The sequence below is a fragment of the Notamacropus eugenii genome, chromosome 2 (assembly GCF_028372415.1).
Source record: "Notamacropus eugenii isolate mMacEug1 chromosome 2, mMacEug1.pri_v2, whole genome shotgun sequence".
Taxonomy (NCBI): Eukaryota; Metazoa; Chordata; class Mammalia; order Diprotodontia; family Macropodidae; genus Notamacropus; species Notamacropus eugenii.
This window is the reverse complement of record NC_092873.1, coordinates 349,015,509-349,040,370: the sequence shown is the minus strand read 5'-3', so window position 1 is coordinate 349,040,370 and position 24,862 is coordinate 349,015,509. Positions and strand designations below refer to the sequence as shown.

At 40.6% G+C, this 24,862-nt stretch overlaps 2 protein-coding genes across 3 annotated transcripts in view; one reads left to right on the top strand and one right to left on the bottom strand.

The window, feature by feature from the left end:
• EFTUD2 (elongation factor Tu GTP binding domain containing 2) overlaps window positions 1–19,496 on the bottom strand; it is a 49,569-nt gene extending 30,073 nt beyond the window's left edge. The window contains exons 1-7 of the mRNA XM_072645995.1: window positions 19,237–19,496; window positions 17,122–17,230; window positions 8,349–8,514; window positions 3,935–4,013; window positions 2,050–2,125; window positions 1,497–1,562; window positions 611–646 (exon numbers count right to left, since the gene is read on the bottom strand). Of these exons, the coding sequence (XP_072502096.1) occupies window positions 611–646; window positions 1,497–1,562; window positions 2,050–2,125; window positions 3,935–4,013; window positions 8,349–8,514; window positions 17,122–17,226 (528 nt within the window). The 5' untranslated portion in view covers window positions 17,227–17,230; window positions 19,237–19,496. The remainder of the gene's footprint in view (window positions 1–610; window positions 647–1,496; window positions 1,563–2,049; window positions 2,126–3,934; window positions 4,014–8,348; window positions 8,515–17,121; window positions 17,231–19,236) is intronic.
• A 48-nt stretch (window positions 19,497–19,544) lies between these two features.
• On the top strand, window positions 19,545–23,878 carry DNAAF19 (dynein axonemal assembly factor 19). 2 transcript variants are annotated; one of them, XM_072645999.1, is made up of 5 exons: window positions 19,661–19,683; window positions 20,368–20,427; window positions 21,300–21,451; window positions 21,640–21,784; window positions 23,006–23,878. In XM_072645999.1, the coding sequence occupies exons 3-5, from the start codon at window positions 21,309–21,311 to the stop codon at window positions 23,453–23,455; spliced, it is 738 nt and encodes a 245-aa protein (XP_072502100.1). In that variant the 5' UTR covers window positions 19,661–19,683; window positions 20,368–20,427; window positions 21,300–21,308; the 3' UTR covers window positions 23,456–23,878. The 2 variants fall into 2 exon arrangements, with proteins under 2 accessions (XP_072502099.1, XP_072502100.1); XM_072645998.1 differs by lacking the exon at window positions 20,368–20,427 and having other exon boundaries at window positions 19,545–19,683.
• The last annotated feature ends 984 nt before the right edge of the window (window positions 23,879–24,862 follow it).

Here is a 24,862-nt window from a genome sequence, read left to right as displayed (position 1 = left end):
TTTGGGGAAAATTCTTTAGACCTCTCTGAACCTATCTCCTCATCTGTAAAATGAGGATATGCCCTTATACTATTTACCTTACCAGGCTAACTACTAGGAGCAAATGAAAACATACAATAAAGCATTCTGTTATTATAATATCTTGCTACAAAAACATAAGCTATTATTATGAATGTATTTCTGTATGCTACACACATATGATTATATCTTTTCTGCAGAGTACATCTTTATCTTATATACTTTTTTGTTTGGGTTTTTTTTCTGGCAGGGGGGAGGCAATCAGGGTTAAGTGACTTGCTTTATTTAATATACTGCTAATTTTAGATCTGTGCTGAATTTCGGCAACTACAGGCACAGATTAAGATACTGTCTCTTGCTACTGGCTCTATAGGTCATATCAAATTCAAGCTGAGACTGTTTGCCTTAAAATACCCTACCCTGAGCTATGAATTGGTGCCACAAGGAGTCAAAGATCCCCGGAGGAAATGAAGAGGTGCTATAAGTCACTCTGTGGGGTCATTATCTATCCTCACCCTTACTGATCTGATAGCTGCTAGATCTGGCAAAGTGATACAAGGCAATAGGAGTTGGTCTTCCTAGGCACACTTACCTCTTGTTCAGTGAATAGGATATCTGTGTAGCAGAGCTGAAAAAAAAAAAAGGGGGGTTCTCATTGTTATCATTATCCAGATTCACATTCCTTGTCCTGGACAAACAACACCCTAATCTTTTTGGCATTATTAAGCAAAGAAAGGAACTGAAACTGCAGGGCCTCCAGTTAAAAATCTGGCATTTAGGACAGTGTCTGTCCAATTGGAAATAGTCACTAAAGGTATGAATAAAGCATATGCAATTGGAGAGGAGTACACTAGAGAATAAAAGGTAAAACCAGGTGCAGTCAGGTGGATAAAATCACTCAAACTCACGAAGGGCCGTGAGGGGATGTGGGGGTGAAGGGAGCAGAGCAGCCTTCTCAGAAACCCTACATGTCAGAACAGTCAACTGCTATTTCCTGAATTTAATTGCTAATAGGTTCCTTGTCACTCACTTTTCCTTCTTCCCTGCTACCTGATGCCTCCCTTGGAACTAAGGACTCCTGATATTTAATATTTCAAAAATACTTTCCTGCCAGCACTTACTGCAGTGAGACTTCTAGCTACTCTGCCCTCATTCAGGGGTATTTAGATTTATGGTGAAAACAAGCCCCAACTGTGTATTTGTAGACTGGTTACTAATAAGAAGGGATAAAGTGCATTAACTCTAGATATATTAGGGCAGAAGATATACCCCAGGGTGAGAACAGACTGCGAAGACTTGGCAGGTGAAGATTATCTATACTCAAATTAGAGTTCACACCACCCTCTCAGAGGCCATCAGCAGAACCAACAACGACAAAGCAGCGTCTGGTAGTTTCCATCTATTTATAAAGTAAAAGGAGATGATGCAGACAACACCAGGATTTAACCTGAATCACCCACAATGGTAGCTCTACTTACATCTTGATCATAGCGCTTTCTGATTTCCGGGTGAGTCTGCTCTATTAAACAATCTACGAAACAAGTCTTCAAGGGAAGAGAAAATGAAATCTGTTAGCTATACTGGGAAAGGTATAGCACCAAATTATTTTTTTTTAAACCCCAACATAATTAGGGAAAGGGGAGAAGTGGCAGGAGGAGAAAAGGCAGGGATAAGGGAGAGAACAGTATTAACACTGAGGCCAGAGGTTAATTTCCAAAAGAAATAAAGATGAACTGTTTCTCAGACAGGTATCCCTTAGGAAATGAAAACTCATAAAAATCAGAGGAAGGCAGCAAGTCAGTTAAAAGCTCAATCTCTCTTCTTCTCTCAAGTTGAAGGCAAGTGACTTAAAACAGGCCCTGATGTGAGACAAGAAAGCTGGTCACTCACAGTATGATCTCATAGCAAGGACAGACCCTCTGGAATCAGGAAACTTGCTTACCCACCCCTAATCCATTCAATTTTCAGGGATGAACTAGTAATGAAAATAAAAAGAAATACAGTTCCATAGCTGTTACAGGCCTTCCTTACTTTGCCATGGTGAAGATGTCCACAAAGGGTCACATTTCTGATAAGCTCTGAGTTGTCCATCAAGTCTGCCAAGAAACTGGAAAGAAAGAAAGGCCAGTTTGAAGTGGCCTCAAGTGGGGAAGCTATGCTTCTTGAACTATTCGAGAAACCCCAAACACCCAATATTATACATATTTCAGTTTTATAACATTTGGAAAAGTCTCCTGAGGTAAAACAAGATTTTCTATTTGTGACTTTAACAATCTGAAAGTCCGTGAAAATAAAAATGCAAACATTATCCTTATATCTCTACAGATACTATGGCACACAGAATGGAATGGCTCATTTAAACAGCAGGACTACACCAGAAATGGTGTAGAAATGTCTTGGAAACTACTATAGATAGATAAGCAGATCTGTATCTTTAGATGGTGTGTATATATATATATCTAGCTATCTATAGCTCTCCATGTATACACACACACTATATATTACAGCTATATTTGTTTTCCTGTTTTTCTTATTTGAAACACACTAGCACTAAATAACCAAATGAGTGCTGCCAACTTCAAAGCAGTCATCTTAAGAAGTGAAAGAGCTATTCCAATGGAAATCTTCTTTGGAACTTATCATCTGGAATTACCATCAGACCTAGGTCACAAGTTGCACAAGAAAACTGGTCTCTACTTCATAATTATAACTCATTTGTGACCCAGAATGGTGCAAAGCAGTTTGATCACCAGCCTAGGCTCCAGAAAACTGAATCTTGGATTTGGTCAGAGGAGAGAATGTTTAGTCATTAACTCACTCAACCAGTAGGGAAGGGCAATAGTGCAACTTAATGGTCTTACAGAGCAGCCTGGAGCCCTGGGAAGTTAAGTAACTTATTTAGGGCCACAAAATCAGTATGGATCAGAGGAAGGACCTGAACTTGTATCCTACAGACCCTGAGACTGGCTCTTTATATCACATTGCAGCTGCAAGTGCTTTTGAATATTTTCAGAAATTAAAATCAGCCTTCAAGAATGAAAATTAACCATCAATGAAGATATTGAAGAACTGTGATGCAGGAAACCCACAAAACAATCCAAAGTGAATGTTGCAAAATCGCTAAGAACAAGAATGGCTCCAAAGAAGATACAGAAGGAGCCACCTCCCCGACTCCTTTGCAGAGCTAGAAGGCCTATGGGTATAGAGCACCACATTTATTTTTGGATTTTTTTTGATGGTTTAATCAGCTTTGCTGATTTTTTTTCTTCTTTTTTCTTTAAAAATGTCTTTTGTAATATGGGATGCTTATCTGGGAAGGAGAATACAAGTGAAAATTTCATAAAAAACTTCAATAGAAATTTGTTTTTTAAAAAAAGTGACATGGTCTCTGAAGGTAACTCTAAAGAAGTTCTAAAAATATTTGAGCAATGAGAATATCAGTGCAATTCAAGTATAGCATCAAGTACATTTCACAAAGAAAGTATATTCAAAAGCAGCATATAATCTGTGGTTAGGCCCAGTGTTTCTGAACATATTTCCATCATCTGGTGCTCCCCTCATTCCAAGTAAAGGGTGAAATGTGTTTGAAAAATGTTTATCTGCCTTATTAATCAAAAATAAGGCTGTTGCTGGGATCCTGACAATCATGTTACTTAACACAACATCAAAAATTAACAGCATTTCATTCTGTTTCAAAAGGTCACTTATGCTACCACCAAACAAAAGGCTAAAGACATGGAAACTGCAGATCAACCAGTATACACTTAGCCAGAGTTAGATCTCCTAGCTGACAGCCCAAAACTTTGGTCAAGAAGAAATTTTGCTCTCACAACCCACCAACATAGCACACTACTACCTAGATAAGAGACTATTTCCAAGCTGTTTTAGTAAAGGAGGTGAAAACTTTGCTACTTACTCCATCTCATACACAGTGACAGGTAATGTCTGCTCCATAAGAGAGAATTTCTTGGTTTTTACTGGCTTGATAATTGGCTCTAAGGAAGAAATATAAGAAATATGGCTCATGTTCAGGCACAAATAAATATACACTTCTGTTCCTATATATGAATTAATACCAATAGCTAACATTTATTTAGTGTTTACTATGTGCCAGTTCCTCGCAATAGCCCTGGGAAGTAGGTGCTATTATTATCCCCATTTTACAACTGAGGCAAATGGGATTAAGTGATTTGCCCAGTCACATAGCTAGTAAGTGTCTGAGGCTAGATTTGAGCTGAGGTCTTCCTTAATTTAAGCTAAACATTCTATCCACCGCACCACCTACTCCAATATATTTTATACTTTAGGGTAAGAATTCTTAGGACCTGGGATCCACAAACATTTTAAAAATATTTTGTTAACTGTATTTTACTATAATTGGTTTTCTCTGTAACTCTATTATTTTATCTTAGGCATTTAAAAACTTTAATCTAAGAAGAGGTCCCTAGGCTTCACCAAACTGCTGTCAGAGGGGTCCTGACACAATAAAGATCAAAAAGTGACACTCTCCTGCTCTAGAGAATCATTCCTACAGAGGAGTGATTCATTCACCCACAGGAAGAGCAGAGGGTCACCTTGACTTTTGGGCTGCTTAGACCTGTGATTTCATGAGGGCAGGAGCCTCTGGGTGAGGAACTCCCCCCACCAGCAGAGGCAGATCCACACCTGCTCTGTAACTTCTCATCTGAGAGAGGTGAAAGGGGGTCACACAACCAATCAATGTCTGATGTAAGGCTTGAACCCAGATCATCCCTCTGGCTGAGGCCAGCTCTCTAAGCCCTACCTTACCCTGCTCTACTAGGGAACATTTGCAAGGAACCATACAAAGTAAATAAAATAACAGCCACTGAACTCAGAGAGCACAAGATTGTGCAGGGGAGGTAAGATGAATACACAAGGAATTCTGATCTAAATCATGGCATTTTTTAGAATGGGATAAGTGAACAGGATGGAGAGACCACACTGATGGTCTTTAGACCATCTTTAGAGAAAGAGAAAAAGGACACAGAAGCTGTCTTGATTTCAGTCAACTGATGAGAAGCAATGGGCTGGGAGAGAAAAGAAAAGCCCATTCCTGGTGGGGGGGCAGATGCAGCAGGAGCAGGACAGGAAATTCTGGCTAGAGAGAGAATTTCAGAGTTCATGATCTTGAGACTTCCAAGAATTATGAAGTCAAAGATGTAGCTATCCTGGGAGATTACTGGAATGTGTGTTCGTCCTTCGTTACGGAAGACCATGCCATCAGAGAAATGATGACATGACTTGCACTTGACTTTGTTTTGAGTGAGGGAGAGCTGTACAGGTCACCAGCCTCACTTCTCCTCCAGAGCCATCTGAATCCAGTGACCAGATATTCATCAGGATGACTAGAGATGACCCAGGATGAGGCACTTGGGGTTAAGTAACTTGCCCAAGGTCACACAGCTAGTGAGTATCAAGTGTCTGAGGTGAGATTTGAACTCAGATTCTCCTGACTCCTGCACTGGTGCTCTATCCACTGCACCACCTAGCTGCCCAGATGACTGGAGTAGAATATAGTTAGAGGTTATAGGAGCTGAGGCTAAGGGATCATAACCACAAAATGTTAAAAGGTTACCATGTGGATTGTGAGACTGTCACTACTTCCAAGTGCTTTCCTGCTCAGAGGAGAGTAACAAAAAGTGATTAAAATCACAGAGCAGAAAAAGTTAAAGGTAAAAGGTAAAAGTCTGACTTGGAAAAGAAAAGGCTAAGGGGAAGACTCTCAACAGTCTTCAAGGACATAAAAATTGTTTTAGGGATGAAGACAATGGAAGGAGAGGCAGAGTAGCCTAATAGACAGAGCCAGCTTCAGTTTTCCTCAAGAACAGAGTATTTACCTCTTAAGTATCAACCAGTGAGGACAAAGGAAACCTCACACTGTGCTCCCCTAAAGACAGTTGGATAACACTGCCCTTTTCCCAAGCAAATAATCTGATTAAATGTTAATAAATCAAAAATCATTTTTCCCAGTCAATCTTCCCTGAGAAATCTCACTTACTTCTATTTATTTTATTAATAGGCACTTGCTCTTGTTCTTAGTTACAAGTATGTTAACTTATACTGAGTGGCATGTGACTTTAGTCAAGAAATAAGCATTTACTGTGTGTCAGGCATTGTGCTAAAGCACTGGGGATAAAGAGAAAGGTAAAAGGTAAAAGACTGGCCCTGTTCTCAAGGAGCTCACAGTCCAAGGGGAGAGACAACACGCACAGTCATGTGCAAACAAGCTATGGACAGCTTGATAATCAACAGAAGGAAGGCAGCACCATTAAAGGACAATGGGAAAGTCTTCCTGTACAAGGTGGGATTTTAGCAGGGACTTGAAGGAGGCCAGGGAAGTCAGATGGCAGAGATGAGTGGGTGCATTCCAGGCATGAGAGATAGCCAGAGCTGGGAGTGGGGGGAGGGGGAGAGCATTCAAAAAGCTTTGAATGCCAAAGAGGACATTTTACATTTGATCCTGGAGGTGATGGGGAGCCAGCAGAGTGTCCTAAGTAAGGAGGTAACATGGTGAGGTCTGAGTTTTAGGAAAATCAATCTGATCAGTGGAAGATGGATTTAAGTGGGAAGAAGCAGAGACCAACCAGGAGGTTACTGCAACAGTTCAGACTCCAAGTAACGAAGGCCTCCACCAGGGTGGTGGCAGTGTCAGGAGAGAAGGGGGTCATATATGAGATACTACAGATCTTGGCAACAATGGATATAAGAGGTGAGAGAGAGAGGAGTTGAGGACATCTAGGTTATAAGCCTGAGTAACAAGGAGAATGGTGATACCCTCAACAGTAAATACAGAAGTTCAGAAGAAGGGAAGGTTTTGGGGGAAAGATAGTGAATTCAGTTTTGGAGTTGCTGAGTGTAATATGTCTATGGGATATAAGTCCAAAAGGCAGGTGGAGGTGCAAGGCTGGAGGTCAGCAGAGATTAGGGCTGGAGAAGTATATCAGAAAATCAGCAGCATAGAGATTCTGATAATTGAATCCATGGGAGTTGGTGAGATCACCCAGCAAAATAGTGTAGTGGGAAGAGAAAAGAGGGCTCAGGACACCCACAGTTAGCAAGTATGATCTAAATAAAGATATAACAGAGAAGATTGAGAAAGAGCAGTCAGATAGGTTAGGAGGAAAACCAAGAGATATGTATCCCAAAAAGTTAATGAGAAGAGGGTATCAAGGAGAAGAAATGACAGACAGCATCAAAGGCTGCAGAGAGGTCAAGAAGGATGACAATTAAGAAAAAGCCACTGGAGAGGAGGTGGAAACAAGGCGGCTAAGTAGAAGAAGCAATCCAGCAGAACTCTTCCAACAATTCCCTCCAAACAAATTTAGAATAATGGATCAAATTGAATTCTGGAGCACCACATCCAACAACAGGTCAGGGTGAGACATTTTCCTAGCCAAGACAACTTAGGAGGTCAGAAGGAGACATTTGTGACACTGGGGAGAGGGCTGGTCCTGAGTATAGGCAGCAGCTGCACCAGCCTGGGCCTTGGAGGTAGCTGCAAAAGCAGCAGCAGCAGTTCTGAGAGTTCTCAGACTAACTAAGGGGATTGAACAACTGGTCAGAAAGAGATTACAGGGGACCCCTGTGTTAGCACCGGGTGCAGGACCAGGCACTGTTTGTTTGGCGGCTCCACTGCCTATTACTCAGTTTAGGGTAGCGTTTTCAAGGCCAGGCTGTGAAGAAGTTTCAAGGCAGCAGAGGCTCTGGTGGTTGCACTGGAGCAAGAGTCCTTCCTGGGTAAGGACTAGAGGACAGAACAGGAAAGCAGTGACAACACCTCTCCTCAGATCACACCACCTTGGAAGCACCAAAAACTAGCTGTGAAAGCCCCCAGAACCACCTGTGAAAACAGCAGCGCAAAAAAAGTCTGAAGGTCAGGACACCACCCAGCCTCCTTTCCCCATAGACTGAGCAAAGTCTAAATTTAACATAAAGTTCAAACTCAAGAAATTGACTCAAAAAATGAGCAACCAACCAAAAGAACTTGAACATAAAAGAGAAAAGGTCACTAGATTTGGACATTAGTAACTGAAGAGAGGGTCTGGCTGAACGATGAGATTGCAAGTCAAAATACAGAGTTAAGAAATAAGAGGAAAGGAAATGGATGCATCTGATTCTTAAAACAGTCCCTCTGACACATATGCTGCTGGTGTTATTATTGTCACTTTACAAATAAGAAAGGTAATATTCAGAGAGTTTAAGTGAGCATGCCAGTAAGTGTTGGGGGCGGGGGAGATTTGAAGCCCAGGTCCCTTGGTCACCAAGCCCAAGACTCTCCACTAAAGCAGACCAGGACCACAGTGACTTACCCGTGAGGGGTTGAGTGTCCTCCTCCTGCACAATCGTCTCCACCTCGGGGCCATAGACCTCCTCAGCAGTTGGGTAGTATTTCTTGTCCTCATGCAAGACCACCTCCATCCCAGGGTGATCATCATCATGGTCTCCTATGTCGTCATCATCGTCATCATCATCCATCTGAAAACAAGAGGGAATGAGACTAAAATGGCCAGCACTTTTGATTCAATAAGGATGAGTAATAAATAAGGGAAGATACATTTTTTACTTAGAAAAACACTGATTTCATTCCCTTTATTACTCGTAGTGAGAGTCTGGGCTGGTTAGCTCAGCTGGTTAGGTAAGGGTCCTAATGAAGCCAGTGTGGCAGTTTCACACCCTATGAGAGTCAGTTAGCTACACAAAGAGAGAAAAGAGATTCCATAGCAAGAACACCTGCTTAACCCTAATCAGATAGGTATCAACAATGTCTATTATTGGTCACAAGAGGGAATGACTCGATGAAAGAGAGAAAGAAACAGAAAATACTCATGGAAAAACAATCCACAGTACATGTCCTATTGACAATCAGTAGCATTATGGGGATCTCACAAGACATTATTTACTATTTCTAAATTTCTGGGACTATGGATGGGTTGTTGAAGTCTTTGTACCTACTGGTAAGACTATCTATCCTAAATTCCTACCTGGCACCCACAACACAGGAAACAAAAGTACAGGTTTGGAACAACTCTAGTTTCCCTCTAAACCCTCCACTCTTCTGAACTATTACTGTTGAAGGCATCACCAACCTCCCAGTCATCCAGGGTTCACAGCCCTGATGTCAACTTCAACTCACTCTCACTCACCTCACCATAGCCAATCTACTGCCAAATCTTATCTTGCCTATCTACACAAAATCTCTCATATACCATTCTCTCTGCTCACAAGACCACCCCTTTTGCTCAGACCTTCAGCACCCCTTGCTTGGACTATGACGATAGCCTTCTAGTTGGTCTCCCTGTCTCAAGTCTTTCCCCACTCCAATCCATCCTCCCTGCAGGAAGCATTTCCTAAAGTAGAAGTCTCACCAGTCAGTGCCTCACCACCTACTAAATAAACTCCAATCACTTCTTCTTATGACTAGGACTAAATATAAACTATGTTTGGCAGTCTTTAAACCTGCCCCCTTTTTACCTTTCATACAGCCCCACTGGCCACTGTGTGTTCTTTGCATCCCACACGGCTGCTCCCATCTTGGGGCCTTTGCCCTGCCTGGCCCCCCATGCCTCAAATGCTCTCACTCCTCACCTCTGTCTCTTCGCTTCCACAGTGTTCTTCAAGACTTGCCAGAGGCCTTTCTGGTTCTAAGCTGCTAGTGCTTTCATCTCTGTACATATCTCATATATACAAGCTATTTTCACATTTGTCTCCCCTATTAGAAAGCGAGCTCCTTGAGGACAGGAACTGTTTTTGCCTTTCTTTGTAGCCCCAGTACTCAGCACAGTGCCTGGCTCATAGCAAGTGCTTAATAATGCTATTTGACTGACTTTTCTTTTCTTTTTATTCTGAATTTAACAAATACCAAAAAAGAATGGGCATTTGTATACTTTATATACACACACATTTGTTGTAGCTCAGTCATTTCCATTGTGTCTAACTCTTCGTGGGTCCATTTGGGGTTTTCTTGGCAAAGATACTACAGTGGTTGGCCATTTCCTTCTCTAGCTCATTTCATTTTCATTTTAAGGAAACTGAGGCAAACAGGGATAAGTGACTTGCCCCAGTCACTAAGTATCCAAAGCTAGATGTGAACTCAGGAAGATGAGTCTTCTTGATTCTAGGCCCAGCACTCTATCCGCTGTGCCACCTAGATACCCATGTACATACAAACGTACACAAAGAAAGAGAGCAGAAAAAAAGCATCGTATACCAAACTGTAGCTATTATGTATTGCTTTTCTTTTTAAGGATATAGTAAGATCAATCTGTATCTTTCAATGCTGTGCTGCTTGTCTGGCCTTCTTTCTGCTCCATTTAAAAAAAAAAATGCTCCAAAGATCCTCTCTTCTTTCTTTGCGATCTTCCTCATATCCCTCCCTCTCACGGCAAAAAAGGAAAAGAAAAACAAACATCTTGTAACAAATATACATAATTAAGCACAATAAATTCTCACTAACTGGACCAGGATGATTTTCACATAAAGTCTTAAGCAGACAAACCTTAGAAGTTATTTAATCCAATCACCCACTCAACATGGAAACTCCCTCTACAACATTAATGCTGGAGATACAAGGGCAAAAATAAGCCAGTTGCTGTTTTCAAGGAATTTATATTCTACTAGGTGTATCCCAAAACCTGTAAACAGATAAGTAAATATATGCATAATATAAATAGAAAGTCATTTTTGGGAGGGTGCTAACACCTGGAAGAACTGTCACTCAAGCTGAGTATGGAAAAGGAATCTGAATTTCAAGAAGAAAAGAATATCCTGGATAAATGGTTATCCAGCTTCTACCTGAATATTTCCAATGAGAGGCAGCTCACTTCACTACATGAGGCAGTCCATTATATTTCTCAATACCTCTGTTAGAAAGTTCATTCTTCTAATGGGGTGAAATCTAAATGGGGAAAATAGCAGGTTGGATATATCTCTCTCTAAGTTAGAAATTGCTTGGGTTATAGTTTCAAACTTTTTTTCATTTTTTGATTGGTTTTGTGGATTTTTTTTCTCTTTTTATTTTAAAGATTACGTGGGCCTAAAACCCAAAATACTAGTATTTTTTCTTCGACACTAAACAATAATAAAGATGGATTTAGAACTAGTTGAAGGTCCAGACTCAATGGTTCAAGGTTACGTTGGCATGAGGTCTCCAGTGGAGAGCCCTGGGAATCTTGCTTGGCCCCATACTATTTAACATTTTTATAAGTGCCTGAGAAAAAGGCTTAAATGATGTGCTCATCAAATCTATAGCTAACACACTGGATGACAGAGTCTAAGGGATCTGGAAAGATCTTGACAAACTAGAGCACTGGGCTGAATATAATACTACAGAATTCACTAAAACAAAGGATTATCATTCAAGAGCTGGAAGGTACCTCAGAGGTCATACAGGTCTCTTTCAACCCCCTCATTTTATACAGGTCCAGAGAACTTAAGTGACATGACCAAAGTGATACAGATAATATAAGAGGCAGGATTTGAACTCAGGGCCTCTGACCCTAGTTGTGTTTTTTCTATTTTACCAGATCTTATATTGGACTTCAAAGGTACAACATGGGAAGAGAAAGAAGTTGAAGTCGGAGAGAAAGTTTCTCTGAAAAAAATATGTAGGTGATATTTGTAGACTACAAGCTCAGTGAGAGTGACCAGTGTGTTTGGTAGCCAAAAAGGCTATTAAGCAGACTTAACAGAGGCACAGCTTGCTTTCAGAAGAAGGACATTACTGACTTCTTGTCCTCAACTCTGGTTCAGACCACATACAGAGTGAACAGGGTTCACTCTTGCACACTATGCTTACTGTTAGAGATACAAAGGCAAAAATAAACCAGTTGCTGCCTTCAAGGAATTTATATTCTACTAGGTGTATCCCAAAAGCTGTAAACAGATAAGTAAAAATATATATAAAACAAATGCAAAGTCGTCTTTGGGGGGGCACTAACACCTGGAAGAATCGCCCCTCAAGTTAAGTATGGGACTCCAAGCTAACTTTATACTTTATTATTTCCATACCCAGCTTGGCAGTCTTCTTTTCCTAAATATATGTTCAGTTCTAGGCATCACAGTTTAAGAACATTGATCTTTTTTTTAAGTAAAAAACCTGTATTGATATTTTGGTTTTTACATCACCTACATTTCCATAACGTCTGTCTGTCTCCTTACTCTTTCCAAAGATCCATTCTTATAATAATGAGAACAAAAAAAAATCTGCAAAAATAACCAACAAATAAAAGATATATGTAGTACTACAGTTCTCTATCTCCGTGGTTGCCACCTCTACAAAGAATGGGGGAGGAGGAAGGTGTTCAGAAGGACACTGATGCTCTAGAAAGCATTCTGGGGAAGGCAACAAGGATCATGAAAAGGCTTGAGTACATGTCATATGAGGAGAGGATGAAGGAACTGAGGATATTTAGCCTGAAGAAAAGAAAACTCAGGGGGAATATGATAGCTATCTTCAAGTGTTTGAAGGGATTAGGCTTGGTGTTCAATAAATTCAAGGGGCACCAATTACTCTAGTAAAAACTTAATATGCAATAAAAACTGTTGGGAAAACTGGAAAGCAGTGTGGTAGAAATTAGGTTTAGACTAAAATCTCACACCACAAACTCCAAATGAAACAACCTAAATAAATATAAAAGACTATATCATAAATTCAAGGAGAAGGGAAGGAGTTATCTCTCACAACTATAGATATGGCAGGGATTCCTAACCGTTTTTTGAGGCATGGACTTCCTTGGAATTCTTGTAAAGCCTCCAGACCCTACATTCTCAAGATATCTTAAAATAAAATGTAAAAAGTAAGCCAATTAAACTTTTTTTAAACCAAAATTTTAATATTTTAGAAAATAAGTTAATAGACCTCAGGTTAAGAATTTTTTACCAAAGAAGAGAGATGATAATAAACAATAAAATGGAAATTTTTAGTACATAAAATTGAAAAGCTTTTGCAAAAACAAAATCAATGCAGATAGAATTTGAAATTAAACAAATGGAAGGAGGGAGAAAAATATGGAACTCAAAATCTTGTGAGAATAAATGCTAAAAACTGTCTTGACATGTAATTGGGAAAAAAAATACTACTTAAAAAAAAGAACTGACCAAATTGAAAAAGGGGTACAAAATCTCACTAAAGAAAATAATTCCTTAAAAATTAAAATCAAAAAAATAAATAAATAAATAAAATCGAACAAATGGAAGTTATTGACTTAATGAGAAATAAAGAAACAATAAAACAAAGTCAAAAGAAAGAAAAAGATAGAAGAAAATGTGAACTAGATGAGCTCATCCATGAAACAGAAGCAAATAACAAAATGGATTAGAAATCAGAAACCAACAACATGCTGTTTACAAGAGACACACTGGAAACAGAATGACACACACAGAGTTAAAATAAAAGAAAGGCTGGCACAGAATCTAATATGCTTCTGCTGAAAGAAAAAAAACAGCAACACAGGGACAGCAATCATGATCTCAGACAAAGTAAAAGCAAAAATAGACCTAATTAAAGGAGATAATCAGGAAAACTACATTTTGCTAAAAGGTACAACAATGAAATAATATCAAAAAATTTTACAGCAAGTTTCTCTAATAAAGGCCTCATTTCTCAAATACGTAGAAAGAGTCAAAGTTACAAAAACAAGAGACATTCTCAAATTGATAAATGGTCAAAAGAGATGACAGGAAGTTTTCCGAAGAAATCAAAGCTATCTACATTCATATAAAAAAAATGCTCTGTTACTACTGATTACAGAAATACAAATGAAAATAACTCTGAAGTCCCACCTCACATCTATCAAAAATGATAAATTCTGGAGGGGATGGGGGAAAATAGGTACACTAATGTACTGCTGTTACAGTTCCAACCATTCTGGAGAACAATTTGAAACTATGTCCAAAGGGTGATAAAATTGTCCATATCTTTTGATTGAACAATGCCACCACTAGATCTGTACTCCAAAGAGGTAAAAGAGAAAGGAAAAGGCTTTGTGGACGATATGATGATATACTTAGAGAATCCCAGAGAATCAAGTAAAAAACTACTTGAAACAATAAACAACTTTGGCAAAGTTGCAGGTTACAAAATAAATCCACATAAATCATTTGCATTTCTATATATTACTAACAAAGTCCAACAGCAAGAGATAGAAAGAGAATCCCATTTAAAGCAAGGGTAGACACTATAAAATACCTGGGAGTCTACCTGCCAAAACAAACCCAGGGACAATATGAACACAATTACAAAACGCTTTTCACACAAATAAAGTCAGATCTAAGTAAGTGGAAAAACATCAGTTGCTCGTGGGCAGCCCAAGCTAAAATAATAAAAATGGCAAATCTACTTAAATTTACTTACTTAGTGCCATACCAATCAAACTACCAGATAATTATTTTCTAGAGCTAGAAAAAATAATATCAAAATTCATCTGGAAGAACAAAAGGTCCAGAATATCAAGGGAACTAATGAAAAGAAAAGCTAGGGAAGGTGGCCTGGTGCTACCAGATCTCAAATTGTATTATAAAGCAGCAATCATCAAAACCATTTGGTACTGCCTAAGAAACAGAAGGGCAGAGCAGTGGAATAGGTTAGGTACTCAAGACACAGCAGGCAATGAATACAGCAATCTACTGTTTGATAAACCCAAGGACCCCCAGCTTCTGGGATAAGAACTCACTGTTTAACAAAAATTGCTGGGAAAACTGGATAACAGTGTGGCGGAAACTGGGCATAGACTAGTGTCTGACACCGTACACAAGAATAAAGTCCAAATGGGTACATGATCTAGGTATAAAGATTGATACTATAAACAAATTAGGGGAGCAAGGAATAGTGTATTTGTCAGATTTATGAACAATGGAGAAATTTTTGATCAAACAAGATACAGAACATTACAAAGTGCAAAATGGATAATTTTGACTACATTAAATTGAAAAATTTTTGCACAAACAAACCTAATGCAACCAAGATTAGGAAGGAAACAGAAAACTGGGAAAGAATTTTTGCAACTAGTGTCTGTGATAAAGGCCTCATTTCTAAAATATATAAAGAACTGAGTCAAATGTACAAGAATACAAGTCATTTCCCAATTGATAAATGGTCAAAGGATATGAACAGGCAGTTTTCAGAGGAAGAAATTAAAGCTATCTATAGTCGTATGAAAAAATGCTCTAAATCCCTATTGATTAGACACATGCAAATCAAAACAACTCTGAGGTACCACATCACACCTATCAGATTGATTAATATGACAAAATGGGAAAATGATAAATGTTGGGAGAAGATGTGGAAGAGTTGGAACACTAATTCATTGTTGGTGGAGCTAAGCTGATCCTACCATTCTGGAGAGCAATTTGGAACTATGCCCAAAGGGTTACAAAAATGTGCATACCCTTTGACCCAGCAATATCGCTTTTAGGACTGTATCCCCAAGAGATCATAGAAATGGGAAAGAATCCCACGTGTACAAAAAATATTTATAGCAGCTCTCTTTGTGGTGGTCAAGAACTGGAAATTGAGAGAATGCCCATCAATTGGGGAATGACTGAACAAGTTGTGGCATATGAATGGAATGGAATACTATTGTGCTATGAGATATGATGAACATGAAGACATCAGAGAGGCCTGGAAAGACTTATATGAACTGATGCTGAGTGAAAGGAGTAGAACCAGGAGAACTTTGTACACAGCAATAACCACAGTGTGTGAGGCATTTTTCTGGTAGACTTAGCCCTTCACAGCAATGCAAGGACCTAAAAAAATCTCCTAATGGACTCCTGAGGTAAAATGCCTTCCACATGCAGAGAAAGAACCATGGAAGTGGATCGCAGAATGAAGAAGACCATTTTCCTTTGTATTATGTTTTGTTTTATGCTTTCTCCCATTCATTTTAATTCTTCTATGCAACATGACTGAGGTGAAAATGTATTTAATAGGAATGTATGTGTAGAACCTATATAAGACTGCATGCTGTTTCAAGGAGGGAGTGGGGGGGGGGTAAGGAGGGGAAAAAAATTTAAGATATATGAAAGTGATTGTAAAACACTGAAAACAAATAAAATAATTTAATAAAAAAAGGAAAAAGGAAAAGGATGTATATGTACAAAAATATTTATAGCAGAGATGCTCATTAATTAGGGAACGGCTGAACAAGCTGTAACATATGATTGTGATGAAGTGCTATTGTGCTATGAGAAATGATGGAGTGGTTTCAGAAAAACATGGCAAGATCTATATGAATTGATATAAAATGAAGTTTGAAGACTGGGAGATTATTGTGCACAGTAACAGAAATGTTGCAATGATGATCAACTATGAAAGACTTGGCTATTCTGATCAATACAATGATCCAGGACAATTCCAAGGGACTAATAATGGAAAAAAATGCCATCCACCTCCAAAGAGAGAGAAATGATCAACTCTGGGTACAAACTGAAGTATGATTTTCTCACTTTAAAATTTTTCTCTCTCTTATTTTTAATATGGCTAGTATGGAAATCTTTTGCATGATTTCATATATATAACTGATATATTACTTGCCTTCTCAGTGGGTAGGAGAGGGGATGGGAGGGAGAAAAAGAATTTGGAACTCAAAATTTGAAAAAGAAGGAACATTAAAAATAAATAAATAACAAATCTGAAAAAGATAAATAAAATTTCAAAATATCACACCTCCTGAAAAATTTCCATCAAAAATCCTGAAAAGGTTAGAGGAAAGAATAAAATAAAGTACTTCACATTCTCTATTCTGGCAGTTAAGTGGCACAGAGAATAAAACACTATTCCTGGAGTCAGGAAGACCTGAGTTCAAACACTAAGACACTAGCACCTCACACGCTAAGCTGTGTGACTCTGGGTAAATCATGTGACTTGCTTACCTCAGTTTCCGCAACTGTAAAATGGAGATGGCAATAGCACCTACCTCTCAGAGGCGTTGTGAGGATAAAATAAGATAATATTGATAAAGTGCTTTGCTAACCTTAAAGGTATATGTAAATGCCAGCTATTATTCTCAGTGACACAAAATTTCATATCCTCCAAATAAAAGGGGGAGCGGGGGTGGGTAAAACTTTATTTTAAAGTAGTCTTACCTCATCAAGATCTTTGGCTTCTCTACCCAATTCATCATCATCTTCATCAGAATCTAGCTCTGGTCCAATATAATTCCCAAACTCATCATAGAGGTCTGTGTCCATGATGCTAAATATCCATGGGGAAGAAAACAAAAAAATATAAGTAATCTGTGGGCAGGCAAAGAAGAGAAGGGTGAATATATGTTCCCTCTCCTGACCATGACTGACTACCTTTAAACTAGCTTCCATTTCAGTGTAAAATGAACAGTACCCAGAACTGTTTATTTTTTGCTCCTCCTGAGTTCTGTTATGCTAGCTGCAGAGCAAAATAAAATCCTATGCTATATGTTCCTTAAAGATCAATTAATAAAACTTCCTGTATATTTTTGTACTACTTGTACTATTTCTCCCACAGATGCTTCCAAGCTTTCCACTCCAAGAAACACCAACCAAGTATCTACTGCTTTCTAAGATAAACCCATTTGATATAAATCCTGTGAAGTTTAAGTGTACAATCTGGTTCTCTAGAATTTTTACACTTTCAAAATACTTTAAGATTTGTTCTCATTTGATTCAAACATGTAAACTCCATGAGGACCAGAAGGGATTCATTTATGTTTTGTATCTCTCCAGCAAACGAAAAGTGACTTTCACATGAAAAGTACTTAATAAATACTTCTTGAATTGTATATACTGTCAGTGTTGGTTAGTTGGTTAATTTTACTCAACGACTTTTTTTCTTCTTTGACAGGAGGAATGGTTAGGTGAATAACAAAGGAAGTGTAGGCAATGTAAAAAAAAAAAAGATATCAATAACAAAAATTTAAAACAAACATTTGTTGAATCAACTTCCAGCGAAGCCATAAACATGCCTGTGTTTCCCTTACTAAGCTTCTACTCCAGTGCCCCAATGTGATAAGGTGACACTGGTGTTACAAGTCAATCCTGGCGGAACTACATTAGCTCAGGCAGGTCCTAGACAGGCTAGAAAATTTTCTTGTACTAAGCGCAGTTCAAGGATTAGATTAATTGAATATTCATTACCAGAAGGTATCTTATATAGTAAATCGCCAAACCATGACCTATTTTTGTTATTTTTTAGTTAAGGTAACCAAACCATGACCTATTCTTTTGTTTTTGTTTTTTTAGCTAGGATGACTTGAGAAGTTTTCTTCCAAAGTGTGCCAGGATGTAAATATGGTGCACATATGCATGATAAAACATATCTTCTAGTATTAAGGGCCCAGCACTGTGTAGAGGGCATCCCAAAAGCTTTACTACAGTTTAAAACTATTGAAACTTAAAGGTCCTACTCAGCAGCAAGCACCCTTCTAACAGGACTTGGATTCGCTGCTCTGACGCTTATTAGTGAAACAAGCTGGGTGGCCCAGTGCAGTTGGGAAGATCTGAGTTCAAATCCACACCAGATTTACTAGCTGTGGATGACCCTGGGTAAGTCACAGCCTCTGTCAGCCTCATTCTCCTTATCTGTAAAATGGAGATAATATCAGCGTCTACCTCGGAGGACCGCGGTGAAGAACAAACGCGCTAACGTACGTAAAGTGATTTACAAATCTTAACGTGCTTTATCAACGTCCGCTATGATGAGGATGGCGATGACGTCACTTAGCTTCTCAGGACCTCATCCGTCACCTAAGGATAAAGCACCTGGGCCTTCTGAGTGATGGGGGAGTACAGGGGAAGGTAGCGGTGTATAAACCTTAAAGCACCTGACAAAATGTGTATTATTGCTCATTGAACTCAACAAACACAGTGTCTCCTAAGGGCCATGTGCTGGGGATAGAAAAGGAGGAAGGAAAAAACCACAAAGAACAAGTCCCTGCTCGCAAGGAGCTTCCACTCCACTAAGGGACACGCAGAAGTTAGGAAACTTGCCCACGGTCACGACCGGGCCCATCAGTGACACGCCGGCCCTCCCCACCACGACCAGGCCCGGCCCCCTCATCCCCCCTTCTGGTGGGACCCGAGCAGAGGCCGGGCCTGCCCCAAGGCCTCAGTGCCCTCCTTTGTAAGATGAGGTTTTCTTTTAAGGTCCACCCCTTCCACATCTGCCAGCCTCGGACCCCATCCGATCGAGTTCACGCCCCGACTTCGGGGCCGCCGACTCCTCACCTGCAGCTCTAAATCCCAACGCCGATACCGCGCTCTCTCCGTCCGAAGATGGGCCGGCGCCTGCGACGCTCGCTAGGAAGGACCCCGCGCGACGTCGAGGCCACGCCCCTTTCCTCCGCCGCCTGCTACTCTGCCTGAGGTGCCGGAGTAGGATAGAGCCATTCCGGGCTGAAGGGGCGGTTTGGGGGAACCCTGCGACGCGCCGGACAGGAAAGCGTGACGGCCCAGGCGACGTTAGCGAGCAAGCGCGGCCTTCATTTTATCAGGCATCACTAGGGCAGCTCGAACGGGGAGAGGCCCGATCACGTGGGCTGCTTGAGTGAGACTGTTGCTAGGCAACTGTTTCCGCTTGGCTGTAGCCTGAGCCCCCTGTTAGGCAGGAGAACCATGAGGATTTTTCTTGAGTTGAGGGGGTTAGAGGGTAGCGACGGCTGACCAGGAGCTAGGGTAGGTTCGCCTTCTGCTCTACTAGTTCTCAGGGCAGTTGGAATTGGGTCGGGCACAGGATGCCTGGGCTCTGCGTGGTCTGTTTACAGGGTGGGGGCGTGTGTGTGTGTGTGTGTGTGTGTGTGTGTGTGTGTGTGTGTGTGTGTGTGTGTGTGTGTGTGTGTGTGTGTGTGTGTGTGTGTCTGTGTCTGTGTGTGTGTGTGTGTCTGTGTCTGTGTGTGTGTGTCTGTGTGTGTCTGTGTCTGTGTCTGTGTGTCTGTGTGTCTGTGTGTCTGTGTGTTCTCTGGGTCTCAGGGTCCTCCTCCAGTGGGAGACTTGGACAGGATAAGCTCTGAAGCACCCTTCCAAAGAGGGGCTTGGACCACATGGGTTTTGGAGGGGTTTTACAGATCTTAATCTGTTAGGGTTTGTGGAGAGCAAATGGCCACAACAGTTTTGAGCCTTCAGGGTAGCTCCATCCTCCCAGAGGTGCAGGGAGCCAGTTTGCATTGAGACCTGAGAAGGAAAGGGCAGAAGGGACTGGCTGCAAAGGTATCCAAATCAAGTAGAAGAAAAAATTTCCCTTCATCCATTTTTCTGTCATAGTTCAATTCGGGGAATGTTTATGAAATGTCTAATTTGTGCAAGACACGAGTCTCTAGGCATTGGTTTTTCACTAGTCCACATCTACCCCTGCTGCTACAGGTGTCCACTGAGTTGGAACCATGTGATACAAGCGACTCCAGAAGAGAGCAAGACCACAAGGTCAAGAAGCATTCATCCTAACCAATTCTTTCAGATACTCTTATGTCTCCTTCTAGCTCAGTTATTACAATTGAAGAGGCTGGAAAGAGTCATCCACTCCCTTAGAAAATTCAGCAACCTTTGTGTGGTTCTACTCCCTCCCCAACACTACATCTGTCTTGGATGTACAGGACTTGAAATTTATCCTAGGCTCAAAAGGAGCTATAGTCACATCTGCTGTGTGACTGCGTGACCATATGTCCTTCATTCACTCCAAGCGAGTTCTTAGGAAGTTCTCTAAAGTCTGAATTCTAAGGTGCCTCCCAATTTCAAATGGCTTTTTAAACCACCTTTTCAATAAAGAGACTAACAGTACATGTGCCAATTTAGTCTTTAGTCAAGAAGCAAGTCTAGATGGGAATATGAACTTAGAAGTCCTCGGCAGTAGATGGAATACTGGACTTGGAATCAGGGTAGTCTGAGTTTGATACTGCTTCAGATATATGCTACATGTGTGACCCTGGACAAGTTACTTGCTTCTCTGAGTCTCAGTTTTGTCATCCATAAAATGGGGATGATAATAGTATCTACCTCACAGTATTGTTGTGGGATATGTAGGTGTAATTACAAACCTTAAAGAATTACATAAATGTTGTCCATTGTTCCCAGTGAAACAATGGTGTTATGTGGGATCTTGGACCATTGCTACATATCTTAGATCCTTTCTTTTTTAAAATGGGGAGACAACTTTTGTACTTTCTCTTTGAGATGAGTGATAATTTGGACAAAGTGCTTTAATCTTTTTAGAATGGCAAAGAGTTATCATGATATACAGTAGCTTCTTTCCCTGGTAATGTCTCATTGCTGGACTTCACCCTCTTTTTCACTCCCAGGTTCCAGACATGGAAAAGACTGATACCATTGACTTTAGGGCTCTGGAGAAGGAGTTGCAGGCTGCACTAGCTGCTGATGAGAAATACCAAAGAGAGAATGCTGCCAAGTTCCGGGCTGTGGAACAGAAGGTGGCCTCCTATGAAGAGTTCAGGTTGGCTTACACAACTTTACCCCAGAGCTGTCCTAACTATATTCCATGGCCCAGTTAGCTTAAATAGTTATAGCACCATGTTTATGCAGCTGAAGTTACAGGGTTCAGGAACCATTAGGGCAGCAGCTCCATACCTCCACACCCAGCCTGGGGAGTCTTCCCTCAAATACTGTCTCCTTTGCCCACAGGGACATTGTCCTTGCCTCACACCTGAAGCCTTTAGAGCGGAAGGACAAGATGAATATCAAGAAGACAGTGCCTTGGAACTGTCAGGTGACAAGTACCACTGCTCAGACAGGCATCACTCAGGAGGAGAGCACTTATATCTCCCAGGTGAAATAGCCATTCTATAGTCCATTGGGGAACCCTAACCTTTACTTGTAATGCTTCTTTTTCTTAATTAACAAAACTTTTACAGAGCTGTAACTAGCGGAAACTGCCTTTAGACTAAATCCAATCCAATCATTCCATAAACATTTATTAAGCATCTACTGTGTACTGGGCACTGAGCTAAGTGCTGGGAGTCTGGGGACTGCAGGGGGGGGTCAGTGTCCCAGAGGACAGTCTGCTAAGCACACGTAGTACAAAGTCCTACTCGTACGTGCTGTCATACTTAAAGGGGATGGCCCATCTTTCAAGAATTCCAAGGAGGCATTTGTACCCTAGGCATCCTGAGGACTTCAAGGAAAGGACATCTCTGGGGAGGAGGCATGCAAGCCCCACCACGTCATCACCTTGGGGAAAAGCTCCATTCCCCTTACACTCAAGAAATCCCATTCATTCAGGTTTAGGGTACACAGACTCCAGGCTGTGACAAGTACAGGGTACAGAACCATCTCAAAATTTGGATAAAGAGACAGGTTAGTCAGATCTCAGCCAATCAGAGCAGTCTCTTAGATTCTGTGACCTTGGCCAGGATCTCTGTACTCTATAGAGAGGAAGTGCCGAACTCAAATAGAAATAGATCCCTGCAGGGCTAGATATTGACTTAGAGAAACCACAAATTAACATTATCTATGTTATATCATATTTTCCCAGTTCAACCACTGTTTATAGAGCTGTAACTAGCAGAAACTGCACCAAATTCTGTTGAGGGAGTAGAAGGACGATATGGGCTCACTGATCCAGAGAACATTCTGCTAAGGACATGAAGTATGAAGTGCAGTCCCATTGTATGTACAGTCACTATGGTTTGGATGAGGAGATGGGATCTGTCAGCTCTCAGCCAATCAGATCTACCTCTAGGATTCTGAGACCTGTGGCCTACCTCCCTTCCCATCTTAGAATATGCTGTATCCACATTTTGTAAATTTCCATTATATGATGCTAAATCATGTTGTTATTTTAACACCCTAGTCCCCAAGATCCCACTTGTGCCTGACAATGGGAAGTTTTAAAAAGCCTATTTTATATGAGGAAGTTGAGGCCCACAAAGGGTCATGTTTTTCCTGAGATGAAGACTGAGTCAGTAGAAAAGCTAGGAATAGAGCTTGCAAGTATTGACTCCTTAGTGTCTTGAGGACATAACTCTTTTTACTTTTCCCTTTGACCTAGAAGGGAGATTGTCAGCCTGAGACATCTTCAGATTTCTATAGGGCTTGGCGCCGCTACCTCCAGAATGGACCAGAACGCTATCAGACCCTGTTACAGCTTGGGGCCCCCAACTTGGGCCACCTTTTCCGAGTAGATGTGGGTTTTGGACTCCTCGGTGAACTGCTGGTGACATTGGCAGAGAATTTTAAGCCAGCTGACCGTGCTGCTGTACTGGAGATCCTTCATAGCCTATCCAGAACTGGCCGATTTGGCCTCAACCTGAGCCTGCTGAGCAGTGCTGAAAGAGAGAGCTGCCAAAAATTGTTTCAGAAACTCCAAAGTATGTATGTTACCAGACCCACAGAGGAAGAACTGATCTGTAAGGAGCAAGAGCTAGAGAAATCACACGGTAGGAATGATGAGGATGAGAAACTCCTCCAGGAGCTGTCAGAGCTATACCAAATTGGCTAGAGATCTTGTCTTGTTCAGGACAAACAGCAAACCTGACTAGCTCCTGGAGATTTGTTTTTCCTAGAAAGTCCTTAATGTTGTTGGCCATCTTGTTGCCTAACTCCAAACATTTTCTTTTAACCTTGTCCCTCAAGAACTGCAGCAAAAGTTTGGTTTCACTCATCCTAACCTTAAATGGGTCTCTTTAAATCTATATGACTTCAAACAGCCAAAGGCTCTTATGAGAGCACTGGGAAATTGTGACACATTTGGCTTCTCATCCTTAAAACCTGCTAAGAATGGCCTCCTGTCCCTAAGATTAAGGTCCTTTACCCTAGTGCTTATCATCAACCCATGCAAGCAGAATTTTAAAATCTGTGATTAGTTATGTCCATTAATATCTACAAGGATCTACCCCAGGCCAATAAAGATAGTTTATTGACAGACTTTGACACCTTCTTGGGGTGGGGGAACACCATTTTTTCCCTAGAATTGAGTTTTTCTGAGTTAGTGTATGGAGAATTACCAGCAAATGATTTGTCAAGCTACCCAGGTTTTGAAGGGTGGTTCACAATTGTCAGACTATAGACATACTTCTCCAGGATTTATGAAAGAGAAAAACTGCTCCCAAAGAGATAAAGTGAACACTATAAGAGAAAAGCTATCAACAAGCATTTATGAAATATCTGCTATATTCCAGGCACTAGACATACAATATAAGAAATGAAACAAAGGAGTTTACATTCCATCAAAAAGACAAATTCTATATAAGCAGGTAGTTAGGGAGGGCAGTATGAGTTAAGGGGATCAGGAAAGGCTTTGTGGAGAAGGTGGTTGAAGTTTGAGGTTTTATAAGACAGAGTTGCAAAGGAAGCACATTCTGGGCATAGGGAGAGGCAATTACAAAGGCACAAAGAGGAGAGGTAGTAGTGCCAGGTGTGAAAAATTTGGGGAAAAAAGGCCAATTTGACCATATTAGCATGCAGGAGGGGAATAATATATAATGGAGTTGGGAAGATAGATTGGGGCTAGGTTGTGAAGTTCTTGAAAAGCTAGCCAGTCTTATCTTAGAGACAATAGGGAGCCAGCGAAGTTTATTGAGTAAGAGAGTAATGTAGTCAGACCTGAGCTTAAGAAAAATCATTTTGACATCTGTGTGGAAGCTGGATTGGTGTGGGGAAAGACGAGTCAGGAAGACCAATAAAGAGGCTAATGCAATAGTTGGTGTAAGAGGGAATGAGGACATGAATTAAGATGATGCCTCTGTGAGGAGAGAGGAGTCATATGCAAGAGATGTTATGGAGGTCCATAAAGCAAGATTTGTCAGCTGATTGGATATATGGAGTGTGAGGGATATGAGCCAAGTATATGTAGATCTGAGGTTATGAACCTGGGAGAATGGAAAAATTATAGTGTGTTTGATAGAAG